The sequence below is a fragment of the Crocodylus siamensis genome, chromosome 4, assembly GCF_052110815.1.
Source record: "Crocodylus siamensis isolate JL-2025a chromosome 4, ASM5211081v1, whole genome shotgun sequence".
In the NCBI taxonomy this organism is placed as follows: domain Eukaryota; kingdom Metazoa; phylum Chordata; order Crocodylia; family Crocodylidae; genus Crocodylus; species Crocodylus siamensis.
The window spans coordinates 209797077-209815627 of NC_143398.1; the positions used below are offsets into that span (position 1 = coordinate 209797077).

The following is an 18551-nucleotide window of genomic DNA, read 5'->3' on the forward strand; positions in this document are numbered from 1 at the left end:
GGCGGTAGTTTGGGCCAGAGGCGGAGTAAGGGGGCTCGGTCCAAGGGAGAGGGGCAAGTCTCAACCCGGGTAAGTGCTCCACTGTTGGGAGGCTGAGTGTGGGTCAAAAGTAATAGCTAGAGGAAGAACCAGAGGGCTGAGTGCCCAGAATGTTTACATGTATAGAGCTGCCCCTGGAAGGGGTCTGAGTAAGCTTAGACCCCGTCAGGTAATTAGCTGGCCACTACCCTGGTAAGGGTCATGGGAGGGTCCCAAAAGACAGTACATCTGCCAACCAAGGAATGAACTAGCTAAGTCTATGGCCTAAGGGGCCCACTCCAAGAGGGAGCAAGGCAGCATAAGTTGGTGATGGATGAAAGAGACCCTGTGAAAGAGGGTGGAGTGTGAGAGGCCATAGTGAGAGAGGGCGGTATGAATGTGTGTGTGACTGAGGTGTGATAGCACAGCCTAAGCTTGGTCCAGCTGTAGGTTGGGATCACAGTAATATCTGGACGCCATCTGCCAGGCATGGGGTGTGGCATAGGGGAGGTTCAGCACTGCAGATAGCACCCCCTGGCACTGGCGCATGAATGGGCAGCCTCCCACCTTAATTAACAACTATTAATTAATTAAAAACAAGGGGTGGAAGATGAGTCAGGTGGGTGGCATGCCCGAAGGTAAGTGGGGAACCTAGCACTGTGGCACTTTGCCACGCACATCTCTATGATTTCTCCCTCTATTGCCGTCTCTTCCTATTTCTATGTTCATCTAAACTTGGAATCTAATTATGCAACTTCATTCTCATGCAATTTATCATCTTAATGTAATGCACAATTTATGTTACCTAGCACCATGCATTCTGAGATTAGTTAAATAAATGTCCTACCCAACCCCAAAAGAGTCTCAGACTTTTCTGTGACCCTGCCGAATCCATTTTGATTCTAAAGGTAATTAATATCTGACACTTCTCAGGCTTGAAACAGATTTCTTTAGTGAAGCGCAACCAGCTGTGCTGCCACATCTCACAACACACCTGATTGTGCTCCAAGAATGTCTATAGTCCAGAGTCCAATGGAGGGCAGGATGGCAGGTGTTTATTTTCCATAATCCCCATCAAACATAACTTTTCCACTAGCCAATATCATGATCATTCCCTATAACTTATAACTAAATTGAAAACAAAGGTTGCTTTCCTCCAGCATGGACACCATTTCTACACATACCTTTGCATGCATTAGTAAATTTGTCAATACTGAAGACTGTTGCCCCTTTCTATCATTTTGCAAATGACAGAAGTAAAACTGAGATCTTCTGCATAGTGGAAAGGAATATGGAATAAAGGAATGCTGGAGTCAGGAGGCAGATGTAGGGAAAATTGTTGAGAATGTGGAGGGCATAGTATTGCAAACCTCAGCAGTCAGAGATCATAAGGCAGCATTTTAAAGATTTTAAAATGTGGGATTTTTTAAAATTTCCCTTCTGATTTTCGAGCCCCTGGGATATTCACCTATTCTGAAAGCATGTTGAATCATTTCTGTATGACATAAAACTGAAATCCATGTGTGAAAATGGAAGTTTCCCTCATGGCTGCCTGGATTAACATTTTCCTTTCTAAATCCTTCGGCTTGTGAAACTGCAAGTCTTTTCCTCTAGTATTACTCTGTTTATTTTTAGTATTATTCTGTTTCACACCTCATAACAACACATCATTTCCTCCAGTCACCTTCTTTCTCCAGGCTTTCCCAAGACACGTGACCTCAGCCAACTGCCTGAACTTCCCTTCCTGTCTGATTTTCCTCTACACTTTACTGGAAATCACTGGTTCTGAACCTTTTCTATACCTTTCCTTTATCACCCATTTCAGAGAAAGGTATGCTGGTTGGGTTTTATTGACTAAGTGTATTAGGCTTCAGTGTCACTGAAATGAATGGATGATGATGGCTACTTTGCTGATTGCAAAGCTAAGTATCAGGAAATTACATGAAGTTTAAAATAGAAGGGCCAAACATATAGACTTGTGATAAAATTATGAGTTGACATGCAACAGTCTTTGACAGGGTTCAAGACAATGTGGAAGGGAATGAATGGTACAGAAAGAAGAGAAAGGGTGACCGAGACAGGGCAATGATATAGGAAGGGGAGAATGGAGGGGAGAGTGGTAGCTTGCAACATCTAGTTGACAAGAGCAGGAGGTTAATGACCCTGACTGAAGAATGGAAGTGGAAGCTTGTGTTTTTGTTAGTACCGTGGGGCTAGATTTATAGTTCAAAATGATCATACTAAATTGGAGATATGTGGGCAGGTTCCAACTCAAAAATCAGAAGAAATAAGAAAAACTTGCAAATGATTATTTCTTGAAAAAATACTCAATTTTCTACCAATACTGTGAATTTTTTTGAATGCTTAAACTTGGTAAAATTATAGATAACCCACAGAGGTAAGTGCCTTTCTTCCCATGTTGTACAATATTATAATATTTTAATATAAAAAGCATTTTTTAATAAACTGAAGTATAGGAGAAAAATAGGTGGTTAAGTCCCCTGGAAGCAACCTTCAGACTGTATATGACTCACCAGAAAGGTGTACACTATGTCATCATAGACCAGCGATGGTAACAGTGACTTACCTGAACTTCAAAGACCTATAAGACAGGTGATGAAGATACAAAATATTAATAACATATAAATCCCATACATTTATTTTGGATAATTACAAAATGTAGTAAAAAAAGTTGTTTAATACTTCCACTAAAAAAACAAAGTAGCAGACATCCTCCACAAACTTATATGTAATTTTACTAACTATTGATGAAACTCTCACTGTGACAGTGGTTTTGTAAACAAAAGTTAAAAACAGATAACTAACAATGGACTAGTTAATTCATTAACAGTAATGAGTAAACTTCAGATTGTTTTATCCCAAATAACATGAACACGTAAATGTCTATCAACTGGATTTATTTAACACAAGAAGAATGGACATCAGAAGTGACTAAATTCAATTACTCATCTCTCCTGTTGCTAACATTTATCCAGTTAGCAGGAAGTGCTCTTAATAACAGAGGTTGTTGCAATCAGGAGAAAATCACGTATGAACTACCCTCCCACTTTGCTGCAGCAGTGACCGTAGGATGGGTAGTATCTTTCTACGATGAACAGGAAGAAAGACCTCAGAGTCAGAGGAAACCTCTATCAGTTTGATTCCCTGTTAGGAAAAGGATTATTTTGTGGGTTGTCTTTATTTTCCTACTTTTTGTACCAGACCAGAGGTCTCATACAAGCAATATTTCTTGGGTTTCTTGGGAAAGGGAAGACTTTCTAATGTTGGTGTTCCTCCATTGAAGTTTCCTTCCCATAAAAGTGAAGACCACGTGGGAAAAGAAATCAGGAAAAAGTCATCATCTTACTGTAATCACAAGGCATGTTTTACAGATAATAAAAATGAACTGAGAAAACATAAAACTCTGACATTATAAAGCCCTGATGAGAGTATAACAAAGACTGGTATCATTAAGTAGAATCAATAAAATTGAGAAAAAATGAAAGGAAAGAGAAGCAGTGTCTTGAAAAATTCAAACAGCAGAAGTGAAAGGATATGTCTATTCCAATTCCCAACAGCACCGCTGTGAAGTGTGCCCTACCTAAACTGCTCCTGCTCCATACACATGCAACCTAGAATGGGACAGTAAAGCTACCCTGAGGGTGGTCCGCATAGCCATGGTCATTATCTCTATTTCAAGCGTAGTTTAAATAGAGTTACCCTCAGGGCAGCTTTGCTGTCCCATTTCTGGATTTGGTGCATGTGAATTGGCAAGGTATGCTGAAGAGGGGCATTTCCAGGAGTGCCATGGAAATGTTAGAGGAATGCCATAAGGGAACTTGAAATACATGTGTATTCGGGTAGAAATGGTATTATTTACAATATGACCACAAACAGGAAAACAACTAAGCTGTGAACAGAAAAAGAACTTATTTACAAATGCATGTAATTTATAGGAACTTTTAAATAATAATACATGCCTAAAATTGGGTGTTTAAAAGTAAGGTCAATAAACCAGTACCAGAATAACTGAAAACAGGGTTTGACCTTTTTGTTCTTTTCCATCGTAGGATGCCAAATTCTGACTCATGCTTGTCTCAGGCTCTTGTGATTGATGTCAGTTATCATTTATGTCAACCCCTTTTTTGCCAGTAGACATACCAATTCAAACAATCTATGCAGTTGATACTAATGTTATCTAAAATCTAAACACAACATACAATGATTTTCTATTTATTTAGTTTCCTTCTTTTAATCATAATGACTGCATCTCACCTATTACCACTAGACTAATTTTAATTGCATTCAGTGGTACAACTTGTGGAGCAGGGAGCAAATAAACTAGCTAGTATAACAGAATTTGGCTCTGAGTATTTTGGTGTTGTTTGCAACTGACTGTAATATCATGTATGTGCTTTTATTTGTTATTCTGAATTTACTTGAACACTTCATCTTATTGTTAGCAATTGGCATATAAATGAAAAGGGGCTACAAAGGAAATTAAAATACAATTTATTTTAGAAATAAAAGGATATGCTCTGCTGCACTTTTGATTTTAAGGGGACTGCAATTTAACCCATATTATATGTGTTCTCTCTCACCAATTTTCACAAATTGGAGCAAGCTTGGATTATGTATCCTAGAAATCAGATATATTTGAATCTCAGGCAAATGATGGAATAGGATTACTGTTTCTAAAGGCTTGGCTCCACAAGGTGAAGGATGTTCACAGAAGAACAAACTGCAGAAGCTGGAATTGCTTATACTGTTTGCACTTTATTTTCATTTTATGTTTCTTTTTTCTAGACTTTCATAGTATTGAATAAAGGGAAGACAATATTCCGATTCAGCGCCACATCTGCCTTGTACATTTTAACTCCTTTCAATCCTCTTAGAAAAATTGCTATTAAGATTTTGGTACATTCATATCCTTTTCAAGTGTTCAGCTATCAATGTTGTCATTTAAACCAAGGTATCATTGTTGATATAATTACTTTCATTTCTCCGTGTGCATTTACATGTACTAGAGTACAGAGTTCTATATGGAATCAATACACATGGCATTTCCTTAGAACAAGAAGTCACTCTTCCCTCTTCATCATTATCTCTCAAAAGTGGCTGCTGAAAGACCCCTCCTTTAACAACCTTCAGTTTCCTTTGTCAAGTGATATTACAAATGAAGTTAATGTCTGCAAAGCAGGGTTATTGTTTTTAGGAGCTGATTTCAGGCACTGGTCAATTTTGCAATAATAATGGTCAATATAGGAAACCTTAATGACAAAAATACAAATGTAGCATATACAGTTAAGTCTAATTCCACAAAATTCTCTGAGGTTACTCAGAACCTTGTAGTATTAAGGGAGTGTGAAATAATCATATTCCATGGGGACTGTACATTTTTATGAGTACAAATTCACTTTAGTCCAATTAGTCTCAAGTGCAATCCACTGAAATGCCAAGGAGATTATTTGTGTCCTCAGCATTCATGCTGCTGTCCTGCAATGAGCCCTCAAAAAGTCCCATTAACATCACCAACTTCAGCTGAGCAACAGCCAAATTGTTGAAGAGAATAGCCTGTATGTCCCCATGCAAGTAACTTGTCCAACTAAATACAACTAGGCCTAGTCTCCTGAATCGACCTCAAGAGTAATCTCATGGATCTCACTGTGACTGTTCACCTGACAAAAAGATGTAAATTTAGGCCCAACAAATTCTTTGCCTTACAATTGCACCTGAAAGCTCCACCTTGATCAGGAAACATGTTGTTGGGTTCTGTACAGACACATGGTATAATGGAGTCCAGTCTGTATTTTCTTAAGTGAAAACTGTTTATATCATAATTCAACATAATTAATAAGGATATTGCAAATTTCATTTAAGCCCAGAGCCTAGCACAACTGAGAGAGAAATATGTTATTTTATGCTGCAGAAGTATTATGCCAGCTGGCATACGATATTTAAAATAGATTAAATTACATAGGCATTTTTAATTTCAAGTTGTATTTAGAATATTATTTGCTACTTATATACATATTTATATATTATTTATTTTTAATAATTCAGGTGTTGAATATTACATCTTTTGTGCATTATCTCATTTTTCTGGCTTACATTCCTTGACTCTAAGCTACATTATTCAGCATGCTTATTATGTGCACTATTTTGACCAACTGTGTATTTATGACCATGAGTAACCCCCCCGACTGGACAAAGAATGTAGAGTAAGTTAAACACAGTTGTTACTGTAATAACATTTTTGGACATAATATGACTAGAATATTTACTTATTGGAACTTGCTTTCTGTACTCATAAAGAACAGATAGATTCCATGAGGATGGGACCATCCTTCTAGCCTTTTATCTTAAAGTATTGAAGTGTTTTAAAAATGGTACCTATTTCTTGATATGTATGCTTGATGAATATCTGAAGCTTTTCCAAAAAATATTAAGGTCTGCATCTTGTCCCTGGATGCAATGGGGTCCAAGAGGGAAAAGGAACATTAATAGTAGAAGAAATATAGGCAGACAGCTTTAAGTATAACTTGAGAGGCCAGCCATAATGCCTCCTTACTGTACATCAGGGCGTTCCAACTTCAGCATGGCCAAAGGCCACACATGGTACCAATATACAAACCCTGGGTCACACAGCGCATAGGCCCAGACAACTTCCCTCACATTTCCCCCTACTTTGTGGGCTGCACTGGCAGCACAGTTCTTCTGCCCACTGCTGTGCAGACAGTGCACATGGCCTCAGGCCCTTCCTGTCACACAGAAGAGGGAAAGGCAGCTGCCTGGGGGCCATGGGCCACATAATAACTCCTTGCAGGCTGCATGAGACCCACATGCCATTAGCTGGACAACCCTGTATTAGTTTATGCAGTCAGACATTTACCATGGCTTGAGAGTATATGGCTGCCTAGTAGAAGGTGTGTGGATTTCACATTCCAAAAAATTTGGAACAAACAGTTTGTCAGGAGCAAGTCCAGTCTGGAAACAGGAGCAAGGAGCCAGAATACAGGAACCAGAAGAACCTTGAAGAGCCAGGATCCAGGCTACAGTTAGGATCAGGGATCCAGATAGGGAGAGTAGTCTACTGAAAGGACTGCTGCTTATATAAGCAGGCAACCATGCCCGTGTAGATAACTTTGGCCAGCTAGAAATAGTTAGGCGGTTTGCAGCTAAGCCCACTCAGGTGGTCAGGGCCAGCTGTGCTAGTCATCCTGTCTGCTGCCTTGATTCCTGATAATAGGTGCTCTTTCTTAGGAAGAAATTCTGCTTATAAAATATGCCTGTACTAATATAACTTATTATAGAACTTTTAAGGGGACAGCTCTGATTTTAACACTGAAAACAATTCTGTGCACTTTTTATAGCACTTAAGACATCTATCTGATTTGCAAATGCAAGCAGGTAGCCAGGCATGTAAGTGCTAGAAATTGTGCCTATAAATATTTGTGCCTGAAGTTATTTGTAGGCACAAAAATCTAAGGCTGATTTCCAAAGCATTTAGAAAATCAATCGTACGCATTCTCTGAATAAAATTTTAATTAACTTTACAATTACAACTTATAAGCTTACAATGTTGTAGTTATATTATTTATGAACTTCTCTATTGAATTTCAAAGATTTTTATAGTCCTTTGTCATAACAAATAAACCTATAGTAATTAAATGTGATTGCATATAACAACTGATATGCCAAGCTCAGTTTCGGTAATGCTTGCTTCCTCAGGTACACGTTCACTGGAATTTATACCTTTGAATCACTTATAAAAATTCTTGCAAGGGGCTTTTGTTTAGAAGGTTTTACTTTCCTTCGAGATCCATGGAACTGGCTTGACTTCAGTGTCATTTTGATGGCGTAAGTGATTTAACAATTTGTAAAGCTTATGAGGACATGAAATTAGTGGCAGCACATACCATACTACTATTGGGCACGCACTTATTTGAAAGTATTACATTCCTGCAAGTAGCAAAGTTGTTACTGCATGTGTCATGTGTATTAATAACCATACTTCAAAGCATGATATTGCAGGGGCCAACATGGTATGTCAGTCACTAGTAAAGGGACACTAATTTCATATCCTTCATTCTTTCTGCTCACCAGAATGGAAGCCATCCCTTTGACTTCATGCCACCTTGTTATTACTAATCTAATTAATTTACTTAGCTTTTCCAGTATAAAATCAGTGAGTTTCACTTCAATGAAATTCAAATGTAGTTGATAACTTATGTCTATTAAAGTGAGATGTACTACAGAGAAAGGTAAATTTGGACTCTATTTACTAAAATCAGCAGAGGTCTTGATAAAAGACCCAAGCAAGTAGTATAAACTCTGTCTCAATTCTGAATAATTGTGATTTAATTCTGCAGGTATGTAACAGAATTTGTAAACCTAGGCAATGTTTCAGCTCTTCGAACTTTCAGAGTATTGAGAGCTTTGAAAACTATTTCTGTAATCCCAGGTAAGAAGCAAATGGTGTAAGGTGCTAGGCCCCTTGTATCTCCAACTGTTATTTGTGTGCTGTCATTGTGTTTGTGTGTGAACTCCCCTATTACAGATATGTGACAGAATTTGTGGACCTGGGCAATGTCTCAGCGTTGAGAACATTCAGAGTTCTCCGAGCTTTGAAAACAATATCAGTCATTCCAGGTGAGAGCTAGGTTAAACACTGAGGCTGACTTTAGTTCCATTGAAGTTGAATTCACTTCTTTTCAGCATAAGCCTTGTTATGCACTGTTCATGTTGCAAAAAAAGACAGGAATCATAGAATAGGAACATGATTCCTTGCCTTTTTAATATTAGCTTCTTTTCTTTGCCAAATCAGCCTTTGAGTTTAACAAATTGTTGCATGAAGCATCAACAAAATGCAAAGCCTTATTTAGTTTTTTTTATTGTTTGGGGTGGGGGGTTGGTTATTTGTTCTATTTCTTTTGGGGAGCGGGGGCTTTGTTTGCATTGTAATATGACAAGTTTTTCCTTCACATTGAAAAAGCTTTAGTGCTGTGGCTTTCTTATTTATTTGGATTTTACCATTTATTGCAGTCACTGAAATTATAAAAATAGTTATAAAAGGTTCTCAACTGATGGAGAAAAAGAGTTTTAAAATCAAAATAGCACAAGCATGGCATGTGATATTTATCATTTTCAGTTGCTTTTATTATAGGAATCATTTCCAGTTTCATTCATTTCTGCCAAGTCTTCTTTATCAATTGTTTGGAATGCAGGCACTGGCAGAAAAAAGAAAGAAAAATAAAACAAAATATATAACAGGAAGATTTTTATATACATGGTGTTCATGTTTTCATATTAGCCATGATTGATAAAAGTTTCTGCTTGAAAGAACATAATATATTACGTGCATTTGGAATGTGTGTACATTGCGCTTTCATAAACAAGAAACTTTGCTATTCATTCATCCTCACAAGCTCTGAGGCTGTCCATAAAGCTTTACTAGTTCACAAATAAGAAAACCATCCTTTTGGGCTTCTGCATGAATTCATATATTTATAAAAAGAACATATGATATATTTTAACACACTTTTGGAAATTTTCTCTTTGCAGGCTTGAAAACTATCGTGGGAGCCCTAATTCAGTCTGTGAAGAAGCTCTCGGATGTAATGATCCTGACTGTTTTTTGTCTCAGTGTATTTGCACTAATAGGGCTGCAGCTGTTCATGGGCAACTTGAGGCATAAATGCTTGCAGTGGCCTCCAGACAATTCTACTTTTGAGATAAACGTTATTTCCTACTTTAATAGCACAATGGACAAAAATGGTACATTTGTTAATACAACAGTGAGCACGTTTAACTGGAAGGAGTACGTTGAGGATGAAAGTAAGAATGACTGATATAACTATTATTCAACTCTTTGCAATATCAGTTCATGGCTATTTGTGATCAAACAAAAAAAAAATACATGTATAGGGCACCTATACATGTGATGGACCTCTGCTCCAACACATTTTAATAGAAGTAACATAAATTTGTGCATTCATATGGTATCACATGTCTTTTCAAAGCAATTGAAATCCAAATTCCTAAGTGAACTGAGAAGCAGTCAGAAACTAAGTATGTCTACTACACACATAAATATATATGTAGATTCTTTTATGTTAATTATGCAGTTTTTAATTTACTATTTCTTTGATTTATTCACATATATTTTTAATGCTTTCTAAACAGCTCATTTTTATGTTTTGGAAGGACAAAGAGACGCCCTACTTTGTGGTAATAGCTCTGATGCAGGGTAAGACTTTCAAAAATATTCTGTTTCGTAGCAGTAGGAACTTTAACTTTAAATATCCGATATCTGTCTATTCATATTAGAACTTTTCTAGGAATTTGATGCTAAATGTTTGACTTCAGACTGAAATCAAGGTATTGTAATCTCTGACCATTCAAACTAATATACCTTATAAAGTCAATTCCAAGATGAGGTTTTTTTCCTGCATTTACCATGAGGAAAAAAGCCCCTTGTCCTGGAACTGCTTACAAGGCAGCACTGGGGGGAAGCAGGCAGCTACTGTGGTGCTGACTTCAGTCCCGAACCCAGGTTGGCAGCTGCTACCTGAACCTCCACTGCCTCTCCACCCCCTGCCTCCCCACTTTAGTCTCGAGCCCCAGGTCTCTGCCTCACCCCCCTCCAACTTTCCATCTTCCTTCATCTCCCTCCATGCCCTCCCCCAGTCCCTACCTTTGCTGTTATGCCAACAGGCTCCATCCTTGCTTCAGCCTGGGGCATAGAGCATGGTCTAAGCCTGGCCCTGTAGCAATGGTGCTGGCTCTGCACTGCTGCTATGGCCTTGGGCTTAGGCTGTGCTCTGTGACCCAGGCCAGAGAAAGGATGGAGCAATGGTAAGAGAGGAAGAAGGGGAAGAGATGGGGGAAGCAGAGGAGACGGGGAAGCAGATGAGAGATGGAGGTGGGGACCCAAGGGTGCAGGGGTGCAGGTGGGGGCAGACACTGCAGGCAGGAGTAGCAGTGTGGGGTGCGTGGGAGGGGCAGGCTCCAGGGCTAAACTGCCTGCCCCCTACTGCCTATCTCCCACTGCTCCCCCACTGCCTGCCCTCCCAGCACCTGTCTCACTGCTTCCTCACTGCTTAAACTGCATCACCTATTCCCCTGCCATAGCTTTTTCCACTGCAGAGGTGGTAGGGATGAATTTAAGATAATCTTCCAATAATTAGTTTCTGTAACAAATTGATAAATTGTCCGTATATAAAACCTAATGGGGGTGGGAGGGAAATCTTAAATTCAGGATCATCTTGGATTCAGGGAAATACAGTAAATGCATGTTCTTGTATGTTTAGAACATATTGTTGATATCAATGATAAAAATATCAACTCTCATATAATCTCCTTTTGAGGTGTATTGATTGAACATGAATAACATGAAATCAAGGGTGTGAACTGAGAAGAATAAAGTGGAGAAGGAGAACCTGGATATCAAGTCAGAGTAGTGACTGCATAGTTCAAGGATGTACTTCTTATTTAGAGCATGAGTCTATCTGCCTTGGCAAACTGCCAGTCAGATGGGCTAAACTGAAGAAGTTAACTTGAAAGTTAACCTCCCCTAAAAAATCCCATGCTACTTTCAAAAAACCCTTTTGGATTATGGAGCCAGGCATGAAACAAAAAACAGAGTCCATGTGTGCATGATACTTAACCCTTACAAAAAGGCTTTATACTTCCATGTACCCACTGGCTGAATACTCCAGTGAGGAAAATTGTGATCTCACAGTTTTTACTTGGTGCATTTATTTGGGGGACTAACTAGAGCAGGGGTAGGCAACCCCCAGCATGGGTGCCACAGCATGGCACATGATGGGATTTTGCTTGGCAGTTGTGCCTCAGGGTGGATAGTGGGGAAGGGGTTGGGGCTACATGGCCACAACAAAGATCAGGCCTCTTCTGGTTCCCCATTGTCTGCCCCTGGCACACCAGTATATCTTACAAGTCAAGGCTGCAGGTGTTTCTAGCACTCTGCCCAAAAATGTTGCTGACCTCTGAACTAGAGTGTCATTCCAGCTGGACTCAACTGAGTTTAAAGGTTCATAGTTTAGACTATAAAGTTTTGGTCCTCCTTGGGTTAGAAGTTCAAAATCATTATACTACAGTGTAATGTACATAAACTAGAGTATTTGAGTATTACTTGGAAGTCTAGTTACTTAATTTGAGTTAATTTCTGTAAGTGTACAAACCTTTGTAAACTCTTTGAAAGGCTCCAGCATGTACTTCCCCCTTTTTATGATAGAATAGTGGAATACTTATGCCTAGCCAGACCTACTGACACAGTAAAGTGTCTTTGTGAGAGAGGAATACAATACAATATACAATAACAGGTCTTGCAGACTTCAATCTGCAGTCAAAAGGACATTTGCTAGGTAAGCTCAGAACTTACATGGGTAGAATGAAGCCCTTTACAGAAAAAATATTTCTTACATGAATTTCCTGACTATACTTCTTTAATACTATTTTTGTCAGGATGTTAAGTGTTTTATTTAGAAATTATTGTTGAAAATGTGGCTGGTGAAAATCTGAATTAAATAATTTGACAGATGTTTAATAAAGGAAACATGTATTGACAAACACAACACAATATAAAGAGGTATCTGTTATTTATTTGTATTAGTTAGATTCTTGGGACCTTTTTAATTGTCTTGAACACACAAAACATTAATTGACGGGAATTTTCCTAACAACAGCTATTCAAAAATTGTGATAAAAATAACGGTTATGTTCTGAAATATAACAGAGATTGGCATAAACATTCACTATAACACCTTATGTTTTCTCTTCACATAGTCAGTGCCCAGAAGGATATATGTGTGTGAAAGCTGGTAGAAACCCCAACTATGGCTATACAAGCTTTGACACATTCAGCTGGGCCTTTCTGTCACTCTTTCGGCTAATGACTCAGGACTTCTGGGAAAACCTTTATCAGCTGGTGAGATATTTTGTGAAGCAAAGGCTACATATTATTTGCTATGGTGAAGTTGTATGAATAGACTTCTATTCAGTAATGATAAGAGCCTTTAAATCAATGGCTATAAAAGCTTGGTATTGCATCAGTAATCTATATTACCAGACTAGTAAACTATGTGTTTATATGGGGTATGTTTCCCCCTACAGACGCTACGAGCTGCTGGCAAAACATACATGATATTTTTTGTTCTGGTGATTTTTCTGGGCTCTTTCTATCTAATTAATTTGATATTGGCTGTTGTTGCCATGGCCTATGAAGAACAAAATCAAGCAACCCTGGAAGAAGCAGAACAGAAAGAAGCAGAATTTCAGCAGATGCTAGAGCAACTGAAAAAACAACAAGAGGAAGCTCAGGTATATTAATAATGTAGATTGTACTTTGTGTCTGTTTCGGAACATCCATATTCTTAGACCTAAAATTCTAAAGTTACACTCATAAATTAACATATATAATGAGATTTAATATATAGTTGGGCACATCTACATATGCATTAACATGCTTTTGTTAATGTGCATTAAATCTAGTATCTCCATTGTAAGGTGCTACGAAAGTGGGCATTAGCTTTTCTTAATGCACATTAACTACAGAGCAGTTTTTAAGTAAAGCTTAATGCATGCTAGTGTATTTTAATTCACATAAACTAAATAATACAGGGCACCTATACACGTGATGGACCTCTGCTCCAACACATGCTAATTAGCACAGGACACGGAATACATGAGACACTGCAGGCGCTTTAATTAGAGTGGCTCTGACAGCTCTGAGAGCCACTCTGATTAAAACATACCTCCACTCCAGAGCACATGTATAGAAACCCACAGGTTTTTTTAGTGATGTTATAATGTGCATTAAAAAAGGCTAATGCACATGTAAGTGCATATGTAAATGTGCCTAGTGAATTAAAAACCCCAAAGCCTTTGCTTACTACCTGAACTAACTAGTTTTTGAAGTGCAGTTATTAACTGCACATGTAAATCAGCAATTATTTTTAACTAAACATCTTTAAAAACCTTTTTCCTTGTTTTAACCTTAACCATATACCCTCAATTGCCTGGAGGATTCTGATTTCACAGGATATTGCCTCTGCTTTGCACTGATATAAATGACTACACCAAGCCTAGTGTCACAAAATTATACGAAAACAATTCATAGTACATAAAACCACTGTTACTAGGTTCACCAAAAAGTTCTGTGGTCACATTTCCTGTTTGAAATACCTCAATATTGAGGGGCTCAACCAGTGATTTTTCCCACATTCCCCTACCCTGAATCAGTCATGCATTGAGCACAGCTTGGCATGATTTAGTAATCTGATTTCTATTATGAATCTCCCACCCGCATTCTGACATGCACAAAAGAAGCATGACTACATCATCTCCAGCCCCATGCTATTCCATTCTTGTTCCATCCTACCGCATAAGTGATATTTTTCTTTTTGTTTTCCTCACTTCTTGATCATTTAGCATTAGACTTCCCTCTGTCCCTTCAGGAAATCACACAAGCACAGTGAGTGCTGTCTGAAATCTCCATCTGTTTTCAAATATAATTTGAAAATATATCTTGGCCTGCCTGTATGTCTATCCACAGTGCTGTGCATCTTCCCATTTGCTTTCCTTTCCCATGGTTTTTAACTTAGAAAAGGCATTGCAATTTCTATAACATTTTGGAATATAGAATTTAGAAAAAATGAGAGAAAATAGCCATATTTAAATGTGGTTATACGTAAGAAATGAATGTTTATTCAATTATATGTTAGTGGTCATAGATAACAGTACCAGATTTGAGAAAGCATGCTTTGCTCTTAGACTGTACTTAAACAACTTGATGAATTAGGATCTCAGAGGATATTCTAGTACAAAATACTTCCTTCTTTCTTTTTTATTTTAAATATTTGAAAATGATTATTAAATATTGTGAGTCTAAAAACTCTGAGTATAAATAGAATTAACTTCATTTAATGCCACCAAACTACTAGATTAAATCATATAGTAGGAATTACACAAAGACCAAGTATTAATCCTCATTATCAATGCTAAGGGGGATCAGCAGAGTTCCTTTAAAGTAGGATGTAGAATCCTTCTGAGGAAACAGAAAGAAGCACAGAGATTTGAAGTATCTGTTTGTGGAGAAGATAGCACCTGTGATTTATTGTATTACATCTATTTTAGGCTAATTTATTATGCAGTATGTCTTTCGATGTTAATACTGTTCTATTAAAATTCATCCTTTTTGTCTGATGCTTCATGTGACAGGGAACTAAATATTTATTTAAATAGAGTTTTTCTTGCATTTATTTCAATTGTTGTTGCTCATTGAAATGTTGTTCTCAAGCAGCAACTTTTTAGGTTAATAATAATAAATGACACTACAAGTGTTTAAAATTATTTGCATTCTGCATCCTAATTTATCACACCTTGTAACACAACAGGCAACAGCAGCAGTAGCAGCAGCATCGGTTGCATCGAGAGATTTCAGTGGAGTAGGGGGATTAGGAGAGCTCTTAGAAAGTTCTTCAGAGGCATCAAAGCTGAGCTCAAAGAGTGCTAAAGAAAGAAGAAATAGAAGGAAAAAAAGAAGACAAAAAGAACTCTCGGAAGCCGAGGACAAAGAAGATGTTGAAAAGTTTCCAAAATCTGAATCAGAAGACAGTATCAAAAGAAAAGGTTTCCGTTTTTCCATGGATGGAGGTCGATTGACATATGAAAAAAGGTTTACTTCTCCACATCAGGTAGAGTACTGTTACTAATTAAATCATTTTCTTCTACTACTGTGATGTGTTGGAAATTTCAGCAACGTTACACAGAGAAAATTATATCATAGAAGCAAGGATTATTTGTGATGTCTTTTATTAAACCAACCATATAGTTGAGAGAGCTGTTGGGTGCATTTTCCAACAGTGTATCATAGTTATTGTAGTTGTGTTTCAGACAATGAGCTGGATATGTCTATTAAATTATCTAGGACAGAATCATGGACCAGTCTGTCAGAGCTATCTACATGCTATGTTCTTTTCACTCTGCTGGTGCAAGAGCCACAGTTCATGCTGACATGTCTGTCTCCCAGGCCACTTGCTGATGGTGGTGCCTTCAGCTACCCTTTAAACCTGCTTTGAAGATCAATTTCTGGACATGACAATCCCGTATATTTTTGTGGCACAACCAGTCTCACGACAAATGCAACTTCTGTTTATAGCTTTAGAGTTTTTCAAAAAAAGGTACCCAGAATTTAACATGAGAAAAATCATATTTTTCTGAAGATTTGTTCTCAGAAATGGCTGAACCATTTTGGCAGACAGATGGAACAGAAAATTTAAGGCCAGATGGTTAAAATTGGCATTTTTATAACTGAAAACAGATTACAATGGGGAGGATCAGGCAACCTTAGTACTCAATGATACTATCACTTCTTTTAAATTTCAATAATATTCAGTATTTAAGTTATTAGTACAATATTTTGGATAGTTTTTTTAATAGAAGTTTCTGCTTTTATGTCTGTCTGCAGACTCACTATATAAACTGTGAGTCTGACTGTTGTTATATTATGGAAGTACAGGTTGGGTTTTACCGGCAAAACTGGTGATTGAATTGAGAGCCATCTCAGAATCAGGTTTGTAATGTACCAAGAAATAAAATGTACTAAAAAAGCAGAACTGAAGAAAGATTACTGCAGAACCTCTCTTTTTCACAACTAAAATAAATTTTATTTATTTTTGAATGCTGCTAATAAAATATGCAGAGAAAGGGGGAAGACTCTATTAAACAATTTCATGTAATGTAATTAAATTAAAGAATAACTAACTCAAACTCTCTTCAGATATCTGTAGTCCTGTACAATCTCTTCAGTAGTTCAGTACATGCAAATTGTGTCATTCTATCCTCATCATGGAAATGGTTTTGAACTCAGGAAAAGTCTTACCTGTCCACCTAAGGATAGAATTTGGTGTTATAGTTTTACAATTTTTTGAAAGTAATTTAAGTCCTGCAAAAATTCCATTTAGAACTGTGATAGCTAATCAGCACACTTATGACAATCTGCTAGTATTAGCAGTCCTTCTACTCCAAGCTTGGTAAAGGCTGGCACAAGCTAGAACAATCTATAAGTAGATCAATCTCCAGAACTTGTCACTGCTTAGTAGCTTGAGAGGGCTCCATATGCTGCCTATGCCATGGTGTTGCCGGTGAAAAAAGGCAGACTCTAGAACAGGGGTGGGCAAACTATGGCCCACAGGCCAGATTTGGCCCACAAGGCCATTCTATCTGGCCTGTGGGGCCCCTAAAAAAAATTAGAAAATTAATATTTCTCTGCCCTTGGTTCCTGTCAAAAATGACAGGAACCAAGGGCAGTAGGACCCAGGGGAAGCCCAGCGGGCTCCAACAACAGTGGGGCCTGCCCAGTCCCACCCCACCAACTGGAAGCCCCAGTTGGGGTTTCTAGGCTGGGGGCATGTGGCTGCCCTGGCGCAGGAAGCTCAGGTAAGTGGGGGGTGGACCTCAGGCAGGGAAGAAGCGTAGAGTGTAGAAGCGGCCCTTCCTGTCCCACGCTGCAACTGCTTGCAGCCTGCATGGGACTGCCTGTGCCTGCTCCAGACAGCCTTATGTGGGCTGTGAGCACCTGTAGCGTGGGGCACCGGGCGTGGGGCAGGGCCGCTTCCCTGACATGCTCAGCTTTTCCCTGGGCTCCTTCCCTGTATGGAGAAAAGCAGCCCCGTGCCTACCCCCGGCCAGTGCCCCACACTGCAGGTGCTTGCAGCCCACACGGGGCTGTCCAGAGCAGGTACAGGCAGCCCCAGGCAGCGTATGAGTGGCTGCAGTGTGGGGTGCTGGGCATGGAGTGGGAGGGGATGCTTCCCCACCCCGTGCTCAGCATCAGCTTGTAACTCGGCCCCACTGCCAGACTGGCAGTGGGGTGTGTTACAAGCTGGTGCTAAATCCGGGGAAAAGCAGCCCTTCACCCACACCATGGCCAGTGCCCTGCACTTCAGCCATCTGCAGCTCACATGAGGCTGCATGTGCCTGCTCCAGGCAGCCCCGTGCAGCCTGTGAGCACCTGCAGCAGGGAGCGCTGGCCATGGGGCATGCCAGGGGCAACTTTTCCCCACTCTCAGCACCAGCTTCTTCCCTGCTGGTGAGCAGGGGATCAGGGCTGTGCACTGCCCACCACCTGTACCATGAGGATGGGGGGCACTGGTGTGAGCAGGCAGGGAGCCAGTGGGAGCACATGACCTGCACTGGTGTCCCAGGGCCAGTGCCGGTGGGGCCCAGAGCAGGGTGGCAGGAGTGTGGGGTCCCAGCTGGCAGGAGCTCTATGGAGCCGGGCCAGCTCCCCCCCCCCCCCCCCCCCCGCTGCTGCAGCCCAGCCTGGCTCCATGGACCCCTGCCAGCCTGCACCCCACTCTGGGCCTCACTGGTGCTGGCCCTGGGACGTTGGTCCCAAGATGGTGACCAGGGGGACAGGGCACCTGTCAAGGGGCAGGGCTACTCATGCGGCCCTTGACATCCTGCCAAAGCTGGGTAAGTGGCCGTCCACTCAAAATAATTGCCCGCCC

At 39.6% G+C, this 18551-nt stretch overlaps 1 protein-coding gene across 2 annotated transcripts in view; it reads left to right on the plus strand.

The window, feature by feature from the left end:
• The window catches only part of LOC149867529 (sodium channel protein type 2 subunit alpha-like), a 133180-nt gene that overhangs the window by 42343 nt on the left and 72286 nt on the right, over window positions 1–18551 (plus strand). Inside the window, exons 3-11 of one of the 2 annotated variants that reach the window (XM_090045593.1) lie at window positions 4825–4943; window positions 6150–6239; window positions 7750–7878; window positions 8391–8482; window positions 9583–9855; window positions 10204–10267; window positions 12826–12967; window positions 13153–13359; window positions 15435–15734. In XM_090045593.1, the coding sequence (XP_089901719.1) occupies window positions 4825–4943; window positions 6150–6239; window positions 7750–7878; window positions 8391–8482; window positions 9583–9855; window positions 10204–10267; window positions 12826–12967; window positions 13153–13359; window positions 15435–15734 (1416 nt within the window). Of the gene's footprint in view, window positions 1–4824; window positions 4944–6149; window positions 6240–7749; window positions 7879–8390; window positions 8483–9582; window positions 9856–10203; window positions 10268–12825; window positions 12968–13152; window positions 13360–15434; window positions 15735–18551 lie in introns of those variants that run through there. The other variant, XM_090045592.1, reaches the window with a different exon arrangement.